This window comes from Bos javanicus, chromosome 7, assembly GCF_032452875.1.
Source record: "Bos javanicus breed banteng chromosome 7, ARS-OSU_banteng_1.0, whole genome shotgun sequence".
In the NCBI taxonomy this organism is placed as follows: domain Eukaryota; kingdom Metazoa; phylum Chordata; class Mammalia; order Artiodactyla; family Bovidae; genus Bos; species Bos javanicus.
The window spans coordinates 43,302,386-43,322,949 of NC_083874.1; the positions used below are offsets into that span (position 1 = coordinate 43,302,386).

Consider the following 20,564-nt stretch of genomic DNA (forward strand, 5'->3'; position numbering starts at 1 on the left):
AAAAAGGACCTGCAGTGTCCACTGTTGTGGTCCTGGGAACCTTGAGCAGTCGTGTAAGCCAGAAGTCAGCTTCCCTGAAGGAGTGAGCACCTGGAGAGAGGCAAACCCCACCGTCCCAGGCTCTGCTGAACACAAGCACCGATGTAGCCATTGGTGAGACCGACAGAACAACCACATAGGTGAACTCAGACCAGACTGCACACCTGTGAACAAACAAATCGGTTCTTTTGGCTAAGTGTATACATCTTTGTGTATGCTTCATGATGTTTTGTTGTACAGTGATAATTGAAACAACGGGGCTTATTATTACACCATCCTTTTAGAGCTCTTGTGTTAAATAACATTAATTATAAAGCACTTATAGTAGTGGCAGCAAAAAGTGTTACAATGTTACTTGTGATTTTATTAAATGTCTTCCCCATAAGGCTGAGCTCCCCAAGTGCTGTTTTCCTCACCACTATATGCCCAGTTCCTGTCACCAAGTAGTCATTCAAATCTTCGTTTCAAGAATAAATACATGCCCCAAATCACTGAGACTCACAGTTGCAGCAAAGGGCCTCCTTCTAAAGCAGCACAAATGACTGGCAAAGTTGCTGAGAGAACATCCTTTAACAAGATCCATCCTTCTTGGAAGTCTGTTTGGCTTTAATTTAAAAATTTTCCCTTCTACTGGAAATGTATCATAAACATTTCTTGAGACTGAACACATTTTAAAAAATAGCTTCCATTGTGTTTTTGCTAACCAGACCTCTATTGCTGGACATTTCAGGGCCTCCTGATTTTTTTCCAAGTAACATTGCATACAACACTGCTGTACCTACATCTTTGTGCACATCTGATTATATTCTTATGATGTCCCTCGAAGTGGAAACTGCAGGGTTGGAGGGTCTGAAGCATTTCTGAGGAATCTGACAGATAACGTCAAGTCATTTTCCAGAAAGGTACCAATTCACACGTCCCAACAGCCCCGAATTAGCGCTGCCTATCTCACAGCCGGTGCTGGGGCACGGCCTGAGTTCTCTCCTCTTTGTTAATTTGATGATGGGAAGAAAAACATACTAAGTTTGTTCCTGAACCATGAACCGAATCAAAGATGAAAACGTATTTACACACACCCTAGCAAGGGAGCCTGTATCAGGACGGAATCTGTATTTTCTTTTCTAAAACATCTTTATTTGGCTGGGCCGGGTCTTAGTTGCCTTCACGTGGGATCTTCCTTGCAGCATGTGGGACATTTAGTTTTGTGAACTCTCAGCTGTGGCACGTGGAATCTAGTTCCCTGACCAAGGATGGAACCCTGGCCCCCGGCATTGGTAGCTCAGTCTTAGTCACTGGACAACCTGAGAAGTCCGCAATCTGGTATTTTCTAAAACGACGGAAACAGAACATCCAAATGGCTAAAGAACTGAGACACCTGCCCCCTCCCACGATATTTCCATTAATTCAGGTAAGGAGGCCATGAAGGAACCCCACTAGTCACCTCGACCTCGTTAACCCAGACTCTGATCCCCGCGGGACGAGCCAAGCGGTCACCTGTCCCTGCGTGGGCTGGGCCCTAGGGACCCGCCACGTTTGACACAAAACTTCCCAGAACGAGGCGGGCCGAGCAGCACAGGTTCCCGAACGGGCCACCCTGAATCCCAACTTCTGCCTTTGACGGGACAGACACACTCGGAGCTGAGGTGGGGGCGGGGGCCGTTTGTGGGGTCGCTACGTCGCACATCTCACAGCACAGTGTCTTCACACCGACTCCACAGCGGGAAGGCAGGCCCCAGCTTGGTAGCTGCTTCCCGGGTCACCGCCCACACGAGTGGGTCATTTGTGAAAACGCACGACCCCTCCTCTGATGGATGGTGGTCGGAACCGCCGTGGCGCCTCACGTCAGGCACCTCGGCCTTGGAAAGTTCTGTAAGGCTCTCAATGGTTCCTCCAGGGCCTCGGCGGGAGGGGCCTCGAGGACCACGCGGACCCGACCGGCGCAGGCGGAAGACGGCCGGGCCTGAGCCGGGAAGATGGAGGCCGCCGCCGTCGCCGCCCACCTAGCGCCAGCCATCGCGCCCCGCGCCCGTCAGTCAGCCTCGCGCGCGCGCCCGCCCGTCACTCTGCGCCTTGCGGGGCGGAAGGGGTGGGGCCACAACGCGAACGCGGGCGTCCCATTGGTCGACGACGGGGGTGGGGCTTGGCGCCGACGCCAGGCTGGCTCCGCCCCCTGCCCGCGGGAGCGGCGGCGGCGGCGGCGGCGGAGGCGGTGAGCGCGAGCGCGGGCGCGGGCGGCGGCGCCTGGGGCGGCACGGGTGCCACCGCCGTTAGGCCGCCGCGGCTTCCTTGCCCCCAGCACCGGGCTCGGGGACGCCGCACTGGGGAGGCCAGGGGCCTGGTGAGCCCGGCAGGCTGCGCCCCTCGGGCCGGCCGTGGCGGCGGGGCTGGGCCTGGGGGGAGGGGCGAACCCCGAAAGAGGCTCCCCGGGGCGGTGATCCGCCGTGCAGCGGATCTCCCATTTCTCTTCATTGAATCTCTCTGCTCTCTGAACCTTTGCTCACTGAACTCCTCCTCTGCCTGAACCCCTTCCTCTGCGCCTTGAAGCCTCTCCTTTGCTTCTTGAGCCCCCTCCTCCCTGCCCTGAACCCACCCTCTGCTGTCTGCGCTCGTACTTCTGCTCCGTGAACCTGGCTTCCTCTCTCTGAATCGCCTCCTTGCTGTCTGAATCCCCACCTCTATTGCCTGAATCCCCCTCCCCTGCTAATGGGCCCAGTCTCCTGCTGTGGTGAACCACCCCCCAACTTTGCACAAACGAACCCCCACCCCCACCCCCCAGCTCCTCTTTTCTGTCAGCAGCCAGATCAGCCTTCCTGGTTGATGTAATGAATGGCCTGAAGCTGTCCCCGTCCTTTAAGAGCAGTCGTTTTTCTCCGATTTTATTTTTTTGCGCCGGGGTCAATTGTTAGCTCCCCAAACACGGGAGGGTTGTAAGCTTTGACCATTTAAAACGCCTCTCGTGCCGAGGTCAGAGGCAGGCCCTCAGCACGGGGACGATTTATTCAGGAGCCTTTTAAAAATAATCTAGGCGGAACCTTTGGGAGGGAATTTGACTGAATTTTATTTGTTAAAATAATCCAGGCGCCTCCCCAGGCATCAAGGCCAGTCATTTCTTTTTGGCATGGAGCCCCTCGGTACAGGATGATGGAACTGAACCATCTACTTAAGGATCAGCCAGGCTCACCTTCGCCCTTAAGAATTGTGGTTGCGTCGAAGCGGGAAGCAAATGATGTTATAAACCACCGTGCAAATTTTGTTGCAGGGCACATCGCGTCAGACCTTCAAGTACTTTGTTTGTGCCAAATCATTACCACTTGCCACATGAGTCTAAATCATGACGGATGCCAAGTATGTCCTTTGCAGATGGAAAAAGCGATTATGGCCCGCAAAGGTGACAGCCATTATTCTGTAATTTCAGGAATTAGAAATGACTTTCGGGTGACAAGTAAAATCTTTATCAGGAGATACCTAGGAGTCGCTTCAGCAAAATAATTGAGTTTGAACAGTTGGTGCTCAGATCTGTTGGCACCGGTCCTTGCTCCTGGTCTAATGGGGTTTTGGTCGAGTGCTTACAAGGTTACACTTCTGGAAGTGTCTTTTTTTTTTTTTCCCTCACGCTTTAAAAAAAAAAAAGAATTTAGCAGTGTCAGCTATAAAAAGGCATGTAAGGCTGTAACTCAAGGAAATTTTTGGCAAGCAGCCCTGATAGTAAATAACAGGACTGTCTTGGGGACGCTTTCCAGCAGTGTGGTGGGAAGAGGGCCAAATCTTGAGGCAAGACCCTGCTTTTGGTCTCGGTCTGCTGCTGTCCCTTTGTGCCTCAGTTTCCCTGTGTCTGCAGTCCTATCTTATATTCTTTAAGAATCATGCACTGCATTTGTGTTTATATGTCGCTACTGCTTGTCAGGGTCAGCTGTGTTTTTTGGCTTGTAACAAGGTTGTGTTTTTTTTTTTAATGTAGGTCCTGGCTGGAACTGAAAAGTCAGCCAAAAATAAGAGGAAAAAAGGATATTTTCTAAACGTTCAGATACTCTCCTTAGACAAAAAGTTAAGTGTTGTGTTTTTGTAGTCCTCCTGCATGGGATTTGTGATACCCCACCCCCCCCCCCGCCAAAAAAAAGTGAAGTCTGCTCTTAAGTCTTCTCACTTCTTTGTTTATCAATGTGGTCACAGTAACCCGAAGAGGAAAACAACCAATTTTATTTTATGTATGTTTGGAAATTGAAGAATCTCTATGTGGTATTGATATCCAGAGAGATCAGTACAAAAATGGGATGGGTGTAAATTATATGCTGGTAGACTCTCATTGGGGTTCAGGTAGGCCTGTTTCTTTCCTACAGATAGGTTTGTGTGACTTTCAGAAACGTGTGTCAGCCCCCTGCGTTCTGGGATATTTGATGTTTGAGCCTGTGCTTGTAATAAGAAACTGTTGTTTAGCATTCAGAAGGCAGATGCATGGAGGGCGCAGGGTACCATGTTACATCCCATGGTGGAAGGACACAGATGACTGGGGACGATTAAAATGGCCCAGGTTGCGCATTTCTGATGGGCGAATTCCTGATTCTAAGTAGAAAATGAAACAGGGTCAGCCCCTGCTCCTGCATCTCCGGGTCCCCATCCTTCGACCCTTCTTTCTTTAGAGCCGATCCTAAGCCTGCTTAGTCCGCAGCTCACACTTTCCCTGAGGCTGGGAAAGTAATTGAATACTCGAGTTTAAAAGGGAAGCGCATCCTTTTAAACTAAAACACACCTGCTGGGCTGTAAACAGCTTTTAGTGACATTATCATCCACTCTGGAAATCTAACAAAGGAGTTATTTGTGCAGTTGAAAGTGGGATGTACCTCATAAAAGTCACAATTTGAATTCATTTTTACTCTTAAATCCAACCAGCCTTTTTCTGTCTTAAAAGGGGAAAGGAAAAAAAAAAAAAAGCCACATTCACAAGGGTCCTCGCTGCCTCTAACCTCAGGCGCTTGAATTCCTGGTTGGCAGTGACTCCTGGTTTGAGTGGAAGGGTGCGAAAGAAGAAAACGAATCTGATTCTTTTGTCATCTAAAGCAAAATATGTTTGCGAAGGTTTCGGTGGCATTGCTCGTGGCGCATAATGGGCGTCCCTGTCCCCGCAGGATTAAGGTGAAGAGCGCGGAAGCCAAGGTCCTGAGAAAGGTGCACATCGAAGACATCGCCTCCTCATTAGGTGAGAGCATGTTTTTCCGTCCCAGTGAGGTCTGGCAAGAGCACAGGGTGTTCTGGGAGAAAACAGACTTGGCCTTCTGGATGCAGAGTGACCCGGTTCCCTGTCTCTCCCCTTCCTTCAAGGAAACGTGATTTCCCTGAACTAGAGGAGCTGCTGTCTCTAACCTTCTAGAATCTGCTTCTTGAGCCCGTCCTGTCCTTGGCCCACGCCCCCGCCCCCACCCCCGGATGGCCAGTGACAGCAGCATCAGGGCCCGCTGGCTCCGTCCACAGCCTGCAGTGCACTCAGAAGGGGTGTGCCTCCCCCAAGAAAGGGCAAGAGGCTTCTCTTTCTATGTGGGTTTTTTTTTTTTTTTTCCACTTATCTGTAGTAAGACTGTAAAACGATTCTGTTGCTGGTCTGGCCTCCATCCAAGGTTTAAGAAGCAGTTGGGTGTATATTTACATTTTATCGCCCAAGCCTAGGGGAGAAAAAAACGGTGTCACTGCCATCAGCCTTTTGGCCATTGGTGTCTGCAGGGCTGTGGGGGCCAAGGGCAAGGGCAGGGCGAGGCAGGCTGGTAGTGGAGCCCTGACTCCCATCCCCTCAAGGGTCAGTGTCATAGGTGAGACAGACCTGGCTGGAGTCTGGCTGAGCTTAACCCCTGGTGCACTGCCCACTCCCAGACCCACTGGGTGCCTACCTAAGAGCTTATTCCACATGCAGAGAATTTTCTGTCTTGTGAAAAGATTGCCCAGGATCTCCCAGCGGCGACTGGGAAATAGGGTCTGTTTTCCTGCATTTTCAGGGAATGACTTTGGCTCAGAGCGGGGTGCCCAGCTCAGGCAGCATCCACCACCACCTCTCGGCTGCCCTGATTGTTCGTGCAGATCGTGTTGGGGGGCTGGTGTTTATGGGCGCCTTTAATATTAAACAGGGCAGAGTCCTGTGCCGAAGGAGGTGTTATTTATGCCTGCTGAGTTCTGATATTGCGTCCGTCATCTTGTTCAAATAAAGGGTGCCAGAGCCGAGCATGGGAATGAATGAATAAACTGTGGTGGTGGGGAGGTCAGGCCGGAATCTTTGCACCTGCGATGCCGTCCACTGGCTTTGAAACGCCCTTGCAGGGAAGTGTGGACAATTTGCTGGCCCACAAAGAGCCTTTTAGGCAGCTGTTCTTACCCACCCCCACCCCCGCCGCCCCTACCCGAAAATACCCTGCCAGCAGTGTCCTTTATTTATTGACCCTGATTGAATTGAAATTGTAAGGCTGAGAGACGATTTGAGAAATATCTGAATACATTTTGTGGGCAGTATTGTTTTGAAATCTAGAGGAGTATACCAGCCCAGGCAGGGCAGGCTCAGTCAGCGTGCTTTCTGGGGAAAGGAAGCCTTGCAGCCCTGAACGAACAGCTGTGGTTTGATGCCCAAGTCCATGGTTCTGGGGAATATGCCGGTGAGAAGCATCACCCCCTCTTCAGGTGTGAGGACCAGCTTTGGCGACACACCAGAGCTGGCACGGTGTTTCTGGGTGCTGGAGCCTGGGGCCCACTCAGCACCAGGTTTTGTTCCTCTTCTCTGTCCCACAGCCTCGCAGGACGGGACTCCTGCTGCGCCCCTGGAGGAGCTGACCTACCGGCGGTCACTCCGCGTGGCTCTGGATGTCTTGAACGAAAGACAAGGGAGCTCTTCCAGGGAAGGAACGACCCCTCGGCCTCCAAGAGTGAAGCCCGTGGAACCAGCCTCCTGGCCCCCCAAACCTAGCCTTTCCCCATCATTCCTTGAAGACACGGCGGGCAGTCCGGGGCCAACAAGGAGGGAACGCATGTCCCAGAGGCTGTCCGGCCTGCCAGCTGGTGAGGAGGATCTGGAGTACGGAGTGGACCACAAGGAGGGGCTCAAGAGAAGCGGAGGCCTGGATGCCCCGGCTATGTGTTCAGCCAGCGGTGGCGCTCAGGACAGGGAGGCATCCGGAAAACAGCAGGCAGACTGGATGACACCTCTCGGTAAACAAGGGAGGAACCCGGCACAGGGACCCCACTCGGGTCAGAGAGTGGCTCCATCCTCAGAGGGAGCCGGCCAGGAAGATGGTGAGACAGGGGCCGGCCCGGCAGCCCTGTGCTCGCCTCCCGGAGGCAGGGACCTGAGTCCCCTGGATGGCTGTCCCGCAGAGCACCTGGGCCTGGACAGTGGCCAGAGGCCGAGGGCTCACATGAGTCCCCACAGCCCTGCTCAGCTCGGCCCTGCAGAGGAGGCAGCAGACACCCGGCCACTGGAGGAAGGTAAAGGCCCCAAGAGGGTGAGTTGGGAGAGGTTGGCAGTGGGTTCTCCCGTGGCCGATCCAGAGCCAGGCCCCAGATCTTAATGAGATCATTACCAGAACAGATCCTGAGTAGAAGTTTCCTGGGGCCTCTCTCTCTATCTCTCCACCATGCTCTAAGCACTTCAACTGCCTCCCATACTTGTGTTTTTATTTTTATTTGGCGGCGGAGGGACTGGAGGGGCACACGGTGGCCGCGTTACCGCCGTGTCTGCTCCCGGAGGATTAACTCCTTTCTCCTCCCATTGCAGAAGCCCTAATGCACTCCTGTTAAACTGGCAGGAATCTCAGAAGTGATTAACTCACTTAAAAGGCCCCTGACTTTTTCAGGATTCCCGCGTGCATGAGTTTTTGTGTGGCTGCAGCCATGCGCTATGGTTTTCTCTGTTGGGATGCTGTAGCATCCCACTTAGTTTTGAAATGCTAATTTGGAGATCTTCATTTCTGCATGGCTAGGTACCGCGCTCTGCCTGCCCACACTCGCTCCGGGTGTCTGCCTTTCTTCTTCCCCTTTCAAGGGGCCCCCTCCCCAGCAGTGGCAGTGAAGCAGGGACTACTACTTTGAAGGGGGCCAGCCCCAGATCCGCATCCTCCCCATGTGGCCGAGTGTACCCTAGGAGGGACAGGCCCCTGGTTCATTCATCTGCCCTCCTCGCACTTGCGGCCACTCCTGCCCTGTCTCCTCTGTTGAACATGCTTTCACCGAGTGAGGCTGAGGGCAAGTCCACGTTGTGGTGGCTTTGCTCTCTGAGCTGATGTTCAGGGATCAGGGGGTGGTGTTCCCTGGGTAAGTCCCCAGGACTGTGACGAGTAAGGTCTGATCTATCCTTGTTGGCAGCCCGACCATTGTCTGAAGAGTTTATGGAGCCAAGCGCTGTGAACTCTCTCCTGGAGGAGGACGAGGATGACGAGGAGCCCCCGAGAATCCTGCTATATCACGGTGAGTGACTGGCACCTTCCTGGGGTAAGGTCCCTGACATCCCCTGTCCTGGGGAAGGTGTCTTCGCTGTTTGGCTTTTGTCCTGAACCCAGACCTCACAGAGAGGGAGCCCTGGCTCCCCTCTCTCAAGGACAAACACATGCCGGGGGGTGGGGGAGGCTCCCAGGACGCCATTTGGAGGGAATGGCGGAGGGCGGCCAAGTGAACAGATGGGCTCTGTCACCACCGTTGGGTGTGGCCTGGCGCTGCCTCTCAGCCCTCCCAAACAGTGTCCCCACAGCAGGGTGGGCGCCCCTCCCAGGTGTACGCAGGCCCCCCGCCCCGGCGCTGAGCAGTGCACAGGTCAACTGCCCTGTCCTCCCGGGCAGGGATCGGACACAGGCCCAAGCATCCAAGCCAGCCATGGGAAAGTTAGTTGCCTTGAACTAAACAGTTGAGGACTGGCTTCAGTTTTCCACTCACCCATTAACCATTCATCTTAACGTAGTCTAGTTTTGTTTTGTTTTTAATCTTTTTAGCCTGAGATATTTGTGCATTCAGAGACTGTGGCTAGAGCTGCACGGGGTGGTCTGGGGGCCCTTCCTGCCTGGCTGGAAGGCTGATCCGCTTTCTTGGGTATTTCCCATGGGCTCTTCCGATTGTTCTTATGGTAGCTGGTCATCCTTTACTGGGAGGGACGGTGGGGGTGTGGGTCACTCACCAAGCCCTACCCTGCTGTTGGGGGTCTGGATGCATCCAGCCTGGGGGCCTGCAGTGTGGGCTCCTGGGGCATCACTGGTATCAGTTCCCGCAGGCACAAAAAGGGGCCCCGTACCTTCCTGCAGAGGGCGTTTCTGTCCACCTGGAGGGGTCACTCAGCCCCCGGAGGCCCTAGAGTTAGCTCCTTTCTCCTGCTTTTGTCTTCCATGGGTTTTGGTTGCTGGTGTTTGGCTTGACTGCACCTGTGACTGTTGTCCTGGGTGGCCCTGTGCTCCTCCCGAGGGTGACCAGCTCTCCACTTGTGCCCCAGGTGTCTCCCCTTCCTCCATCACGGCCCCCTGTCCCTCAAAGCTCTTCCTATTGTCATATGCTACAGCTCGGCCATGAGCCTCACTCTGGGGTCTTCGAGCAGCCTCTGTTCCCTGCTTGCTTTTGTTACCTGGTTTTTTAACGTTGAGTTATTTACTTGTTCTGGGTTTTGTTTTTTTTTTTGGTTGAGAATATAGTTAAATTTTATTCAGAAATCATTTGTAGTTACCTTATGATTATTTAAATAGTTCTTCTCCCCCCCCCACTTTTTAAAGCCCCCAGTTTCTCAGATGAGCTTCTCAGAAATTTACTCCCCGTGTGGGGTCCTCACTGTGTGCCACGGTCTCCTTTCTGTTTATGTGCTACGTTTAAAAAGTGCTTTGCCCTGGAGTAATCTGAGACTCAGAAAAGTGGCAGAGGTGGCACTGCGCCCCTGCTGGTACACGCGTGGTCCCCACCAGGAAATCCATGCGCACCCCAGCTGCTGGTGGCCAGCACCTAGGTTCCAGGGTCAGGAGTGCACCCTGCCTTCCCAACTCTTGGGTCTGTCCCAGGCACCACGTTAACACTGGGCTTGAGCAGCATCTCTGTGGTTGTGTTTTCTCAAGCAGCTTTGTCTGGTGCTCAATATGGATCTAACATGTCTCTTTTTTGCTTTTTTCTTTCCTTTAAATTCTAGAACCACGTTCATTTGAAGTAGGGATGCTAGTCTGGCATAAATACCAAAAATACCCCTTCTGGCCGGCCGTGGTAAGAACACCTCTCTGCTTCCCGCTCGGTCAGTTGGTTCCCTAGTGTGCAGCCCAGGGTGCCCCATTCTAGACACTGGGCCCGGACAGGGTTTTCACTGTTGTTGCTGGTGAAACGGTGGGTCCGTGAGCAACAATGTAGAGACAAGTTCACCTAAGCAAGGGGTCTCAGCCTCCCGGCACTGCTGAGAATGAACCTCGTAGGTTAGGTTTTCACCAAGCAGCTTTAGAAAGGCCAACTCTGAAAAAATGCCCAGTATTTGCTCATTTTAAATTTTGTACATTTGAGTTTTTTGGTTTGTAGGTTAGGGTGTAGGTCTACCACGTATGTAATCGCAGGTGTTTGAGGTTTTGGCTGTACCCTCAGTGGGGTGGACACCCTTAAACATGGTCGTACCTCCTCCAAGTGCCTGAAGGGTGCACACAGTGGGTCAGGTGGAGAATTTTTGAACCAGGGCACCACCCACCTGCCTTTGCCCCTTCTATTTTCGTCTGAATTTATCCTGTGTCCTCTTCCAGCAGGGACAGGATTCTCAGGGTTCTAGCTATAGGTCTTTAATTTGGGGAAGAGGCAGTGAATTGGAAGGTCTCTGCCCTGTGGAGCAGCTTTCTTTGCTGTAGTGAGTCTCGGCTCACGCAGTCAGCATGGCCTCCAGGCACGTGACTGGCAGTCTTGGGAAGGACAGGATTAAACCTGCGTGGTGTCTGTGGAAAAAGCTTGGCCATGCAGGTGAACCTGGCTCCCCTGCAGCTCATCCGCAGTTGGGACCTGACCGTCGGGGCTCCTTCCCTTCCTCTAGCGCTTGCTTGCCGGAGGCACCATGTCCCCCTGTGGTTGGCAGCCTTCTCCGTGCCCCTCCCTGTTTACCAGTTCCCAGGGGAGCTTTTGGTTAACTGGGGCCAGCACTGTAAATTCCCAGTGAGTACAGGAAATGGGGTAGTCAGGCCAGCACCTCCCCAAGCTCGCTTTACTTGTCCCCCAGAATGAGGAGGAACGTGCCCTGAGCCTGAAAAGACTCAGCGGGAGGAAGGGCGCTCACAGCGGCTGGTTCCTCTTTTATAAAACTGACCAGAACCCACCCCACCCACTTCTGCTCAGCTGTAACAGTGCTGGGAGCCGGGTAGTGCTTGCTGAGCATTTCCTCGTGTCAGCTGTGCCCTGGTCACCCCGGGCCAGCCACCTTTCTTGTCACACACTTGACAAGGTGACACCACGAAAGTGTTGAAAACACAAACACAGCCTCCTGGGTCCTGGGTGCTGGACACCTTGTGTTCTTGGGTCTGCCTACAGGTCAAGAGCGTCAGGCGGAGAGATAAGAAGGCGAGCGTGCTCTTCATTGAAGGGAACATGAACCCCAGAGGGAGAGGGTAAAGCACCGTTATCTGCTCTGCCCAGTGCTCTAGGTGGGGGGGCCCTGAGGTTGACCCCTGATGGAGCACCCCCACAAAGGCTGTATTGAGACACCTGGCCAGACAGTTGGGTTTTCCAGACTGCTTGTCGGCTTCCAGAATCAGCCCTGCTGGATGGCCATGGGCCCCCACAAACCACAGCACAGTTCGCTCCCTGAAGGCCTGTGAGCAACCCCCTGCCAGGTGACCATTTGGTAATCCCCACAGACCTTTATCGTGGGACAGAAGCACCGTCTGCCCAGAGCCAGTCTTAGAAACACCCCACTGCCAAGGAGGGGGTGCCTAGGGACCCCTGGAGGTACACCTGGCTCCCTGGGGCCTCCTCCCCCATGAGTGGGGCTCTCCCAGAGGAGGGCTGCTTTTGGGTCATGAGATGGCACCAGTCCCATTAATCTCTGCTTTCTGCTCCTAGTATCTCAGTGTTGCTCCGACGACTGAAGCACTTTGACTGCAAAGAGAAGCAGGCGCTTTTGGTGAGTGGGTGATTCCTTATGCTGCTCTGAGCTGCTGGCTTGGTGGTTGGTAACCCTGTCCCCCGCCCCGATGTGTACTTTCAGACACTGGCCATCGCAGGAGTGGCACTCGGCCCCGCCTCCTCTGCTGGAGGTCATCACCCTAGAGTCTCAGCCTCCAGGGAGGCTGCCCACCATTCCCCCTGACCCTGTGCAGGGTGGCTGTTTGGTAGTGGACAGGGTGCCCCCTGGAGGGGAGGTGGTAGGGCTCAGGCTGAGGCCAAGGGCCCTGAGCTGCCCCCAGATGGGGTTGTGATTCTGTGGACTGCGCTCCTCAGGGAGGCCGCCTCATGGCCCTGTGACCCGCCTGTCTGCGCCCTGGGAGCTGGTGCAGGCAGAGCACTGTGTCTAATTTGAGATAGTGCTTTGTGTCAGCTCCACCTTGATGCCAGCGTCTGCTTGGCCCAGTCAGAGGGTTCAGGCTCTGTATGGGATGAGGCTTCCCTGCTTGGGAAGCAGCGTCTTGGACGTGGACAGTGAGCTAGGGCCTAGGGTATGTGGGGGCTGTTTGGAAGGCCGGCACCTATGTGGAGCGCATCCTTGGGCTTTCAGGAATGATGGTGGGGGGCAGGAGGAGAGCAGGAATTGAGGTTGAGATCATGTGCATTAAATACCAGGGGGATGCCTAGGTTTGCAGAGATGGCATGTCGTCCATAAATGACCTGATGTCTGGGCATCCCTCGCTATTCTCCTATTTCCTGGAAGTGGGCTGTGGGAGTGGCTGTCTGTCCTGGGGCCAGACCCCAGTTGTCCCAAGTGCCTGTCAGCGAGCCTGGCCACGGCCCGAGCACTCTCCTCACCCTAAGTTTCCTGCCTGCTCCCATCAGACACCTGTGGGTCTTGGGCTGGTCTCGCTGGTCCTCCCAGCTCAGGGGTATCCCACCCTGGGGGCAGCACCCTCCTCCCACCAACACTCTGGGAGGAGTGTTTGTTTGGAGTCGCAGGCGCAGAGGCTTCTCCTGTGGGCTTAGTCTCACACACCCTATGTCCTCTCGTTCTGCTGGCCCATCGGCTGCAGTGGGGTGGGGTCTCTCCGTTCCTGTTCTCAGGTCTGTGCTTCTCTCTTGGCCCTGAGGGCTCGGCCCATGAGTGACCATTTTCTGAGCAGCCTCGGCCTCAGACGTGCCTCGGGAGCCCTGCTCAGGTTCCTTCCTGGCCGAGGGACTGAGGACACAGGACGAGGGAGGCGCTGCCTGTGGCCTCCTGCTGACAACCGCCGTCCGGGTCTCATTGCAGGACGAGGCAAAGGAGGACTTCGCCCAGGCCATCGGCTGGTGTGTCTCCCTCATCACTGACTACAGGGTCCGGCTCGGTGCGTGGGGCTGGGGCAGTGATGTGGGCTTCCCTTCATGTCCCCAGGGTGAGCACAGCCTGGCCCTCAGGTGGGCTTCTCCTCTCCATCCTGGCTCCAAACAGGACAGTTTCCTTTGCATGCAGGTGGTTTCCATCCACAGGGGCTCACTGCCCGGGGCGGGGTAGGGTGCTCTGCCAGTTCCTGATCGCAGTCGAGGTGTACACCCGGCAGGCAGCTTGGTACCGTCAGTCCTGTGTAACCAGCACCCCTCCTGCCCTGCAGGCTGTGGCTCCTTCGCCGGCTCTTTCCTGGAATACTATGCGGCTGACATAAGTAAGTCACCAACTCCTTCAAAGCAGGATTTGCTTCCTAACCATCGAGAAGCGGCAGTTTCTCTGTCTGATATCTGGATGGGCTGTGCAGTGGGCAGCGCGTCTCGAGCCTGAGGCTGACCGTGCAGCCGCCCCCGGGTCTCCAGGCCCCACGGATTCCCCTGCTGAGGGGCCCCCACCTACCGTCTGTACTTGTAGCCACTCGCCAAGTGTGCAGAGCTGGGGCATCTGGGTGGCTCATCCCCTCTGCCTCGTCCTGGGCATTTTCAGTGGCACTGGTCCTTATGGAGCAGTGCAGATGAGCTGATGCTGGTTCTGTGGGGTGGGCAGTAGGGGGCAGAGCTGGGAAGGGCGGTGAGGGTCCTGTGGGGGTTCCTGCCCAGATGGGGTGTCCTGGCCCCTTCCCACATGGTTGCTGAGGGCGCCCAGTTAGGGGAAGTTTTCTGCTTCCTTCACAGGCTCCCCTGTCCGCAAGTCCATCCAGCAGGACGTCCAGGGGACGAGGTTCCCCCAGCTGAGTGGGGGAGATCCCGAGGAGCCTGTGGCTGGGAGCCCACAGGGCAGGAGGCCAGCCTACAGGAAGGTGCTGCCCGACCGCTCGCGGGCCGCCCGGGATCGGGCCAACCAGAAGCTGGTGGAGTACATTGTGAAGGCACGGGGCGCCGAGAGCCACCTGCGGGCCATCCTGAGGAACAGAAAGCCATCCCGGTGGCTGAAGACCTTCTTGAGCTCTGGCCAGTACATGACCTGTGTGGAGACCTACCTGGAGGACGAGGAGCAGCTGGACCTGGTGGTCAAGTACCTGCAGGGTGTGTACAAGCAGGCGGGCTGCCAGCTGCTGGCACGTGGGCACGGAGACGGCATCCGTTTCATCCTGGACGTGTTACTGCCTGAGGTGAGTGGTCAGTGGGTCCTCCACATGCAGGGTGTGTGTGTGGGGGGAAGGTCTCCCAGGGCGTGCAGCGAGGTGGAGGGGCCAGGTGTCGTTTTCCATCCTCTTCCCTGAACCTGGTGCCACCTGAGCCTCAGTTCAGAGAGGGCACTGCGGATGGGAACAGAACGTGTGGGACTGCCAGAAGGCTCAGGAACACTGAGCTTTGTAACCGCAGAGAATTTCAAGTACGTTAAAAAATAAAGCAACTCTGTGAACCCTCATGTGTCCATTCCCATCTGCAGCAGTGGCCTTGCTCCATATGCTCCTCCAGCCCCTTCTTCTGGACACACTGTAATGTGAGTGTAGGAAGGGTGACCCTGCCCCCTGGGGACACTGAGGGTTTCTGAGGTTGTCACAAGTCGGATGCTTCTGGCATAGAACAGGACGCTGCTCTACCCTCTACAGCCCAGGACGGCCCCATGTCAGCCGTGCCCAGGTGAGGGATCCCTGGTTGGAACGAGAAGGACTTTGTAAGAATTTTGAAGTGACTGCAATACACTTTCATCTGGAGTAACTAACAGTGATCCTGTGATACCAGACATCTAATGTGTATTCAGTTTACCACTTTGTGTTTTTTGTTTGTTTTGGTTCACTCAGATTTTTACAGCTGCTTTTTGTTTGGCGGCCTGCCTTTTTTGGAGGTGGGGGAGGGCGCTGCTTATCTTGCTTATGGAATCTTAGTTCCTGACCAGGGATTGAACCTGGCCTTGGCAGTGAGAGCACCAAGTCCTAGCCACTTGGCGCCAGGGACATCCTGGGTCCTGCCTTTCTCTGCTTTGAGTGCCATGAACTCTCATCTTGACGATTTCACTGGGAGCAGAGATTTCGCAGATGGTGTGCATGTGTGAGTCCGGTGCTGGGAGGGCCCTGGCGACTGGACTGTCCACCTTTGTGGTCTTCTCCAAGCCTGGTGTGAGTGGCCACACACGGCCCAAGCCTGACCCGTGCTGCCTCTTTGCAGGCCATCATCTGCGCGATCTCAGCAGTAGATGCAGTGGACTACAAGACGGCCGAGGAGAAGTACATCCGAGGACCGGCGCTGAGCTCCCGGTAGGTGGGCCACACACTGTGTCCCGAGGGCTCTGTCTCTGCATGCCGGTGGCTGGGCCTTTGGGCCGCTGGTCTGAGTGGGCAGAGCTGCACCCACCTCATCTGAACTGATCCTCAGGGCTGACGTCCACCTCCCCCTTGTCCTCCCCTGTCACCTCGCTGCCATGGCTGTTTGAGGAAACCTTGAGATTAAGCGGCAGCTGCCGCCTGCCGTCCCTGGCTGGCAGGAAGAATGCAGTGATCAAGATGTTCCTCTACATCCATGGTGAGCCGCCCCAGGCTGGCCTCCCAGCCCCTAATCCCGGCTCTGGGCCTGCTGCCAGGCTGACTGGGAGCAGGCCGGCCGCGTGGCCCTGACAGGCTGAAGACTCAACTAGGGTCTTGGGCCAGGGCCGAGCAGGCGCTCACAATGGAGTCTGTCCCTGGTCTCAGTGGTCAGCTGGCCATCCATGTAACCGCATAGAGAGCAGGTGCTCTCGGAGACCGAGGTCCAAGTGGCCCCTCACCATCCAGTGCCTCCCTCAAGCTCAGGCACCAGTCAGAGGGTGTCCTGTCTCAGGCGGCGGGGTGGGGGGTGCTGTGTGCTGCACAAGTCACTGTCTGCTGCCTTGGGGACACAGTCCAAGCGGCTGAGCCTGGGTGGCCAGGGTTCCATTGGGCTGGGTTTTAGTTGTCCAGCGGGTCCATCCCAGTGTACCCACCTCCCCCATCTTCTCACACCATAGTTGCATTTAGTTCTTATACACAGGTCATTGAACCTTCACACAGAGACAAGGTCAGGTCTCCTTGTGGGGTCCTTAGGCTGCCGTGTCCCATTTCCCTCAAGGGCATCCCCTTCAGGGTCACGTTTCTTGTTTAGCCTGAGAGGAGCGGCCACTCACCTACCTGATAATAGATAGTCACTTAAGGCCGACTTGATACTTCATCTTCTTTCTTTGTAGTTTATTTTTTTTCCATTGTGGTGAAATATACATAATATTCACCACGTTCCCTACTTTTAAACATACATCGTAGTGGTATTAAGCTCATTCATATTGTCGTGTAGCATCCGCGCCATCTCCAGGACACTATGAAACCGTGTCCCCACTGAACACTCACTTCTTGTTTAAAGGATGACGGAGGTTGTTCGTTTTTAACAGACATGTAGTTGATTTATAACGTTACATTATTTTCAGGGAAACAGTAATTCAGTATATATGTATGTTTGTTTGTGTATATATCTTTTTTTTTTCCAGGTTCTCTTCACTACAGTTTGTTAGAAGATATTGAGTGTAGTTCCCTGTGCTTTATAGTTAATCTTTGACATTTATTTTATACATAGCAGTCTGCATCTGTTAAACTCCTGATTGATCCTTCCCCTAACCCTTCCCCTGTGATGACAATAAGTTATGTCTGTGAAGTCTGTGTTTTGTAAAGAAGTTCTTTTGTGTCATATTTTAGATTCCACATATAAAGTGATATCACACAGTATTTGTCTTTCTCCATCTGATTTACTTCATTTAGCATGGAAATTTCCTGGGTGGTTGGGACACCACATTCTCTCTACTGGGATCAGGTTCCATCTGTAGCTGGCAACTAAGATCTGGCACAGCATGCTGTGTGGCAAAAAAAAAACTACAAATATTTCACTTAGTATAATAATCTCTAGTTGCATCCATGTTGCTACAAATGATATTATTTTATTCTTTTTCATGGCTGAGTAGTAGTCCATCGTGTATGTGTATACATCTTTATCCAGTCATCTGTTGATGGACATTTAAGTTGCTTTCATGCGTTAGCTGCTGTCAGTAGTGCTGCTATGAACATTGGGGTGCATTATCTTTTGAACTACAGTTTTATCTGGATATTTGTCCAAGAGTGGGACTGCTGGATCATACGGCAACTCTATTTTTAATAATTTTGAGGGGAGCCGCCATCCTGTTCTCCACAGTGGCTGTACCAATTTACATTCCCACAAACAGTGGAAGGTTCCCTTTTCTCCACACTGTCTCCAGCATCTGTTATTTGTAGACTTTTTAACAGTGGCCATTCTGACCAGTGTGAAGTGAGACCTTATTGTAGTTTTGATTTGCATTTCTCTATAATGAGTGATGTTGAGCATCTTTTCATCTGCCTTTTGGCCATCTGTCTTCTTTGGAGAAATGTCTATATAAGTCCTCTCCATTTTTCAATTGCATCATTTGTCTTCTGGTTTTGGAGTGGTATGGGTTGTTTGTATGTTTTTTGGTTATGAAGTGGTACGATCTGTTCGTATATTTTGAAGATTAAGCCCTTGGCAGTCACATCACGTGCAAATATTTTCTCCAAGTCTGTAAGCTGATGGTTTCCTTTGCCTTGCAAAAGCCTGTAAGTTTGATTAGGTCCCATTTGTTTATTTCTGCTTTTATTTCTGTTGCCTTGGAAGATTGTTGACGTTTATTAAAACAAAATTACTGAGTAAAATGAGGTGATCTCCTTTTGTTTTTGCAGGGAAAAAGAAATATTTGATAACCAGCTCCTAGAAGAACGGAATCGGCGATGCTGAAGCAGGCGGTGGCAGTGCTCCATGCCTGCGCTCTGGGGGCCGGGCAGGCCGTTTGCCTCCTTCTGTCTGTGGGTTCTGTTTTCCTGGCTCTTGTGGAAGGTATACTTCCCAACAGAACAGGCTTTTAAAGAAAAGAAACACTTTATTTTTTATTTTATTTTTTTTTAAATTTCACATCATTACCTGTGACTGTACTGTGTAGGTTCATAGAAGGTGCACATTTGTTTTTTATGTTAAAAAGCATTGTATCTGACATTCAACAGGAGTTTTAAAGACATACGAGTGTGCTGCTCCCGGCACAGTGTGTTTTTCCATTTGTTTCTCTCTTCTGTGCGGTTCCTCTCACACTGGCTCCTGAGTTTGCTGTGCTTCTGTTCTGTGTTTTTGAGAAAACCCGGTGTTTATGAGAGGCAGCCCAGAGACCAGCTGCCGTCCGCACTCTTGCCTCTGCTGGCACTCGGGCAGGGGAGAGGCAGATCTTGAACCTCTCCAGCCACTTCCTCCTCGGTCTCTCTGTGGGTTTCTCCACCCAGCCCACTCCTGGGCCGGTGTGACAATCCCTAGTGGTCATTGCTCCCATCCAGCCTGGCCAGGGTCACTGTGCATGTGGCCTGGGCTGTGGGGTTGTGGCCTGGCACCTGCGGAAACCAGCCCTTTGTTTTAAAGCCAGAGCATGGATAGGTCCCCTGCCGCCCGAGGGTCCCAAGCTAGGGGCCCCCACTTCGGAGACAGTTGCCTGAAGGCTGGGTCCTCTGTGCGGTCACAGAAATTCTATACACCACAGATTATGTATTCTAAGCTGACGTGGAGCTGCTTGTGGAAGGAGACAGCCAGGTCCCCACTGTGATGGCTGTACCACAAAGTCTGAGCCTGGCCAGTGGGGAGAGGTTCTTGTGGGGGTTAGGGAGTTGGAGGCGTGAAGGAGTGGGCCCTGACCAGAGTGGAGTGGTCCAGGAGGAAGGAGGTATAGCCATCACTGCAGGCACCAGGCACCGGCATGTGACCTCTCTGCTGGTTTTGCATGACCCTGAGCAGAGGTGCAGCCGCTGGCCCGAGGTCCGGCTGAGCCACCCTCCAAGGAGACCCCAGGGATGTCCTGGCTGGGCTGACTTGGAAGGACTCACCCGCTTCTGGAAGGTGCTTTGACAATGAGCCTTCTTGAAACAGGTCCGGGTGGAGAGCAGTACGCTCTTGGGGGCAGGGGACCACATGAAGTATTCCATTACCATTGGGTATTTTTATATATCTGTTCTGAGGTCTGCTTGTGGAACTGAACTGTTGAGACTGGAATTAAAGGCCGTTTTGCAGCCCTGCTTATTCTTTTCTGGGATCCGCCTGCAGCCCACCATGTACAGGCACTCAGGCAGCCACATTGTCCCCAACAACTGCTTCTGGAGGCCCTTAACCCTGCTGGGGAGGGGGTTCCCACACCAGGCCGAGTAGAGCAGGTGTCTATAGATGCACTGTGCCCTGCTGAGCAGATGTGTTGGGGGCTTCCACACCCCCCCCACCCGGTGTCTCAGCTCTCACTGTGTCTTGTGTTCTGTGGATTCTGAGCATGTCTGTCTTCAAGCTTTGTCCATCCACCAGGGCAGGCGGTGGTGGGTGGGACCTGCTGATGCCCCCAGGTGGTATCGGGCAGCGGTAAGGAAGCTGGAGCCAGCTGACCCAACTGGCTCACCAGGTGAGGGATGTTCAGAAGGGCCTGCCAGCTGGCCCCAGCTCCCTGGGGAAGTCAGCACACGGATTGCTTCTGAAGCATCAAGAAGACATACCCAGCACAGCACCCAGCACAGGAGTGCAGGCAGGGGCCCCCACCAGCTGGCCTGTGGCCTCCTGCATCCCTGTCCTCCAAAGCCCCAGATTCCCTGCACCCCGTCACCTGCGGTCCCCCCTCAGCTGTCCTGGGCTCCAGCCAGCTAGAAAAAGCTGCCTGCGCCTCTGCACGGCCACCTTGCTGCCCCCAGGTCTGGTCATCTCCCACGTGGTCACACTCCCAGTCTGCCCTCCCTGACCCTCCTTCCACCCAGACCCCAGAGCTCATCAGTACGCTCTAGCTGCATTTGCTTCACCTGTCTGGCTCCAGCCCAGATGGCGTGAGGGGGTGATCAGACCCCCAATGGAAGGAGCAGCACATTTCAACAAAACTGCTTCCTGGGGAGGAGTTCCCTGCGTTTACTTGGGCACTTCTTTAAGCCCATCATCATTCGGGAAATTGATTAAAACGAGGAATGCCTGGCACACGCGAGCATGCTGAGAATCTCAAATCAGCTATGCAT

At 53.9% G+C, this 20,564-nt stretch overlaps 1 protein-coding gene across 4 annotated transcripts; it reads left to right on the top strand.

Moving 5' to 3' along the window:
* Positions 1-2,178: 2,178 nt before the first annotated feature.
* Positions 2,179-19,592, top strand: PWWP3A (PWWP domain containing 3A, DNA repair factor). Of its 4 annotated transcripts, XM_061423334.1 has the most exons (15): positions 2,225-2,377; positions 3,299-3,427; positions 3,998-4,083; positions 5,163-5,233; positions 6,802-7,218; positions 7,384-7,494; positions 8,371-8,472; positions 10,160-10,230; positions 11,521-11,597; positions 12,052-12,112; positions 13,388-13,463; positions 13,728-13,778; positions 14,236-14,672; positions 15,673-15,761; positions 18,231-19,592. In XM_061423334.1, the coding sequence occupies exons 2-15, from the start codon at positions 3,371-3,373 to the stop codon at positions 18,283-18,285; spliced, it is 1,761 nt and encodes a 586-aa protein (XP_061279318.1). In that variant the 5' UTR covers positions 2,225-2,377; positions 3,299-3,370; the 3' UTR covers positions 18,286-19,592. The 4 variants fall into 4 exon arrangements, with proteins under 4 accessions (XP_061279316.1, XP_061279318.1, XP_061279315.1 ...); XM_061423332.1 differs by having other exon boundaries at positions 2,179-2,248; positions 6,802-7,494; XM_061423331.1 differs by having other exon boundaries at positions 6,802-7,494.
* The last annotated feature ends 972 nt before the right edge of the window (positions 19,593-20,564 follow it).

Bases quoted from the DNA above. Each gene is read 5' to 3' on its own strand.
- PWWP3A (XM_061423332.1), top strand. From the start codon at position 3,371: ATGACGGATGCCAAGTATGTCCTTTGCAGATGGAAAAAGCGATTATGG. The intron at 11,598-12,051 runs GTAAAGCACCGT...TTCTGCTCCTAG, and splicing joins ATGAACCCCAGAGGGAGAGG to TATCTCAGTGTTGCTCCGAC. The intron at 13,779-14,235 runs GTAAGTCACCAA...CTTCCTTCACAG, and splicing joins ATACTATGCGGCTGACATAA to GCTCCCCTGTCCGCAAGTCC.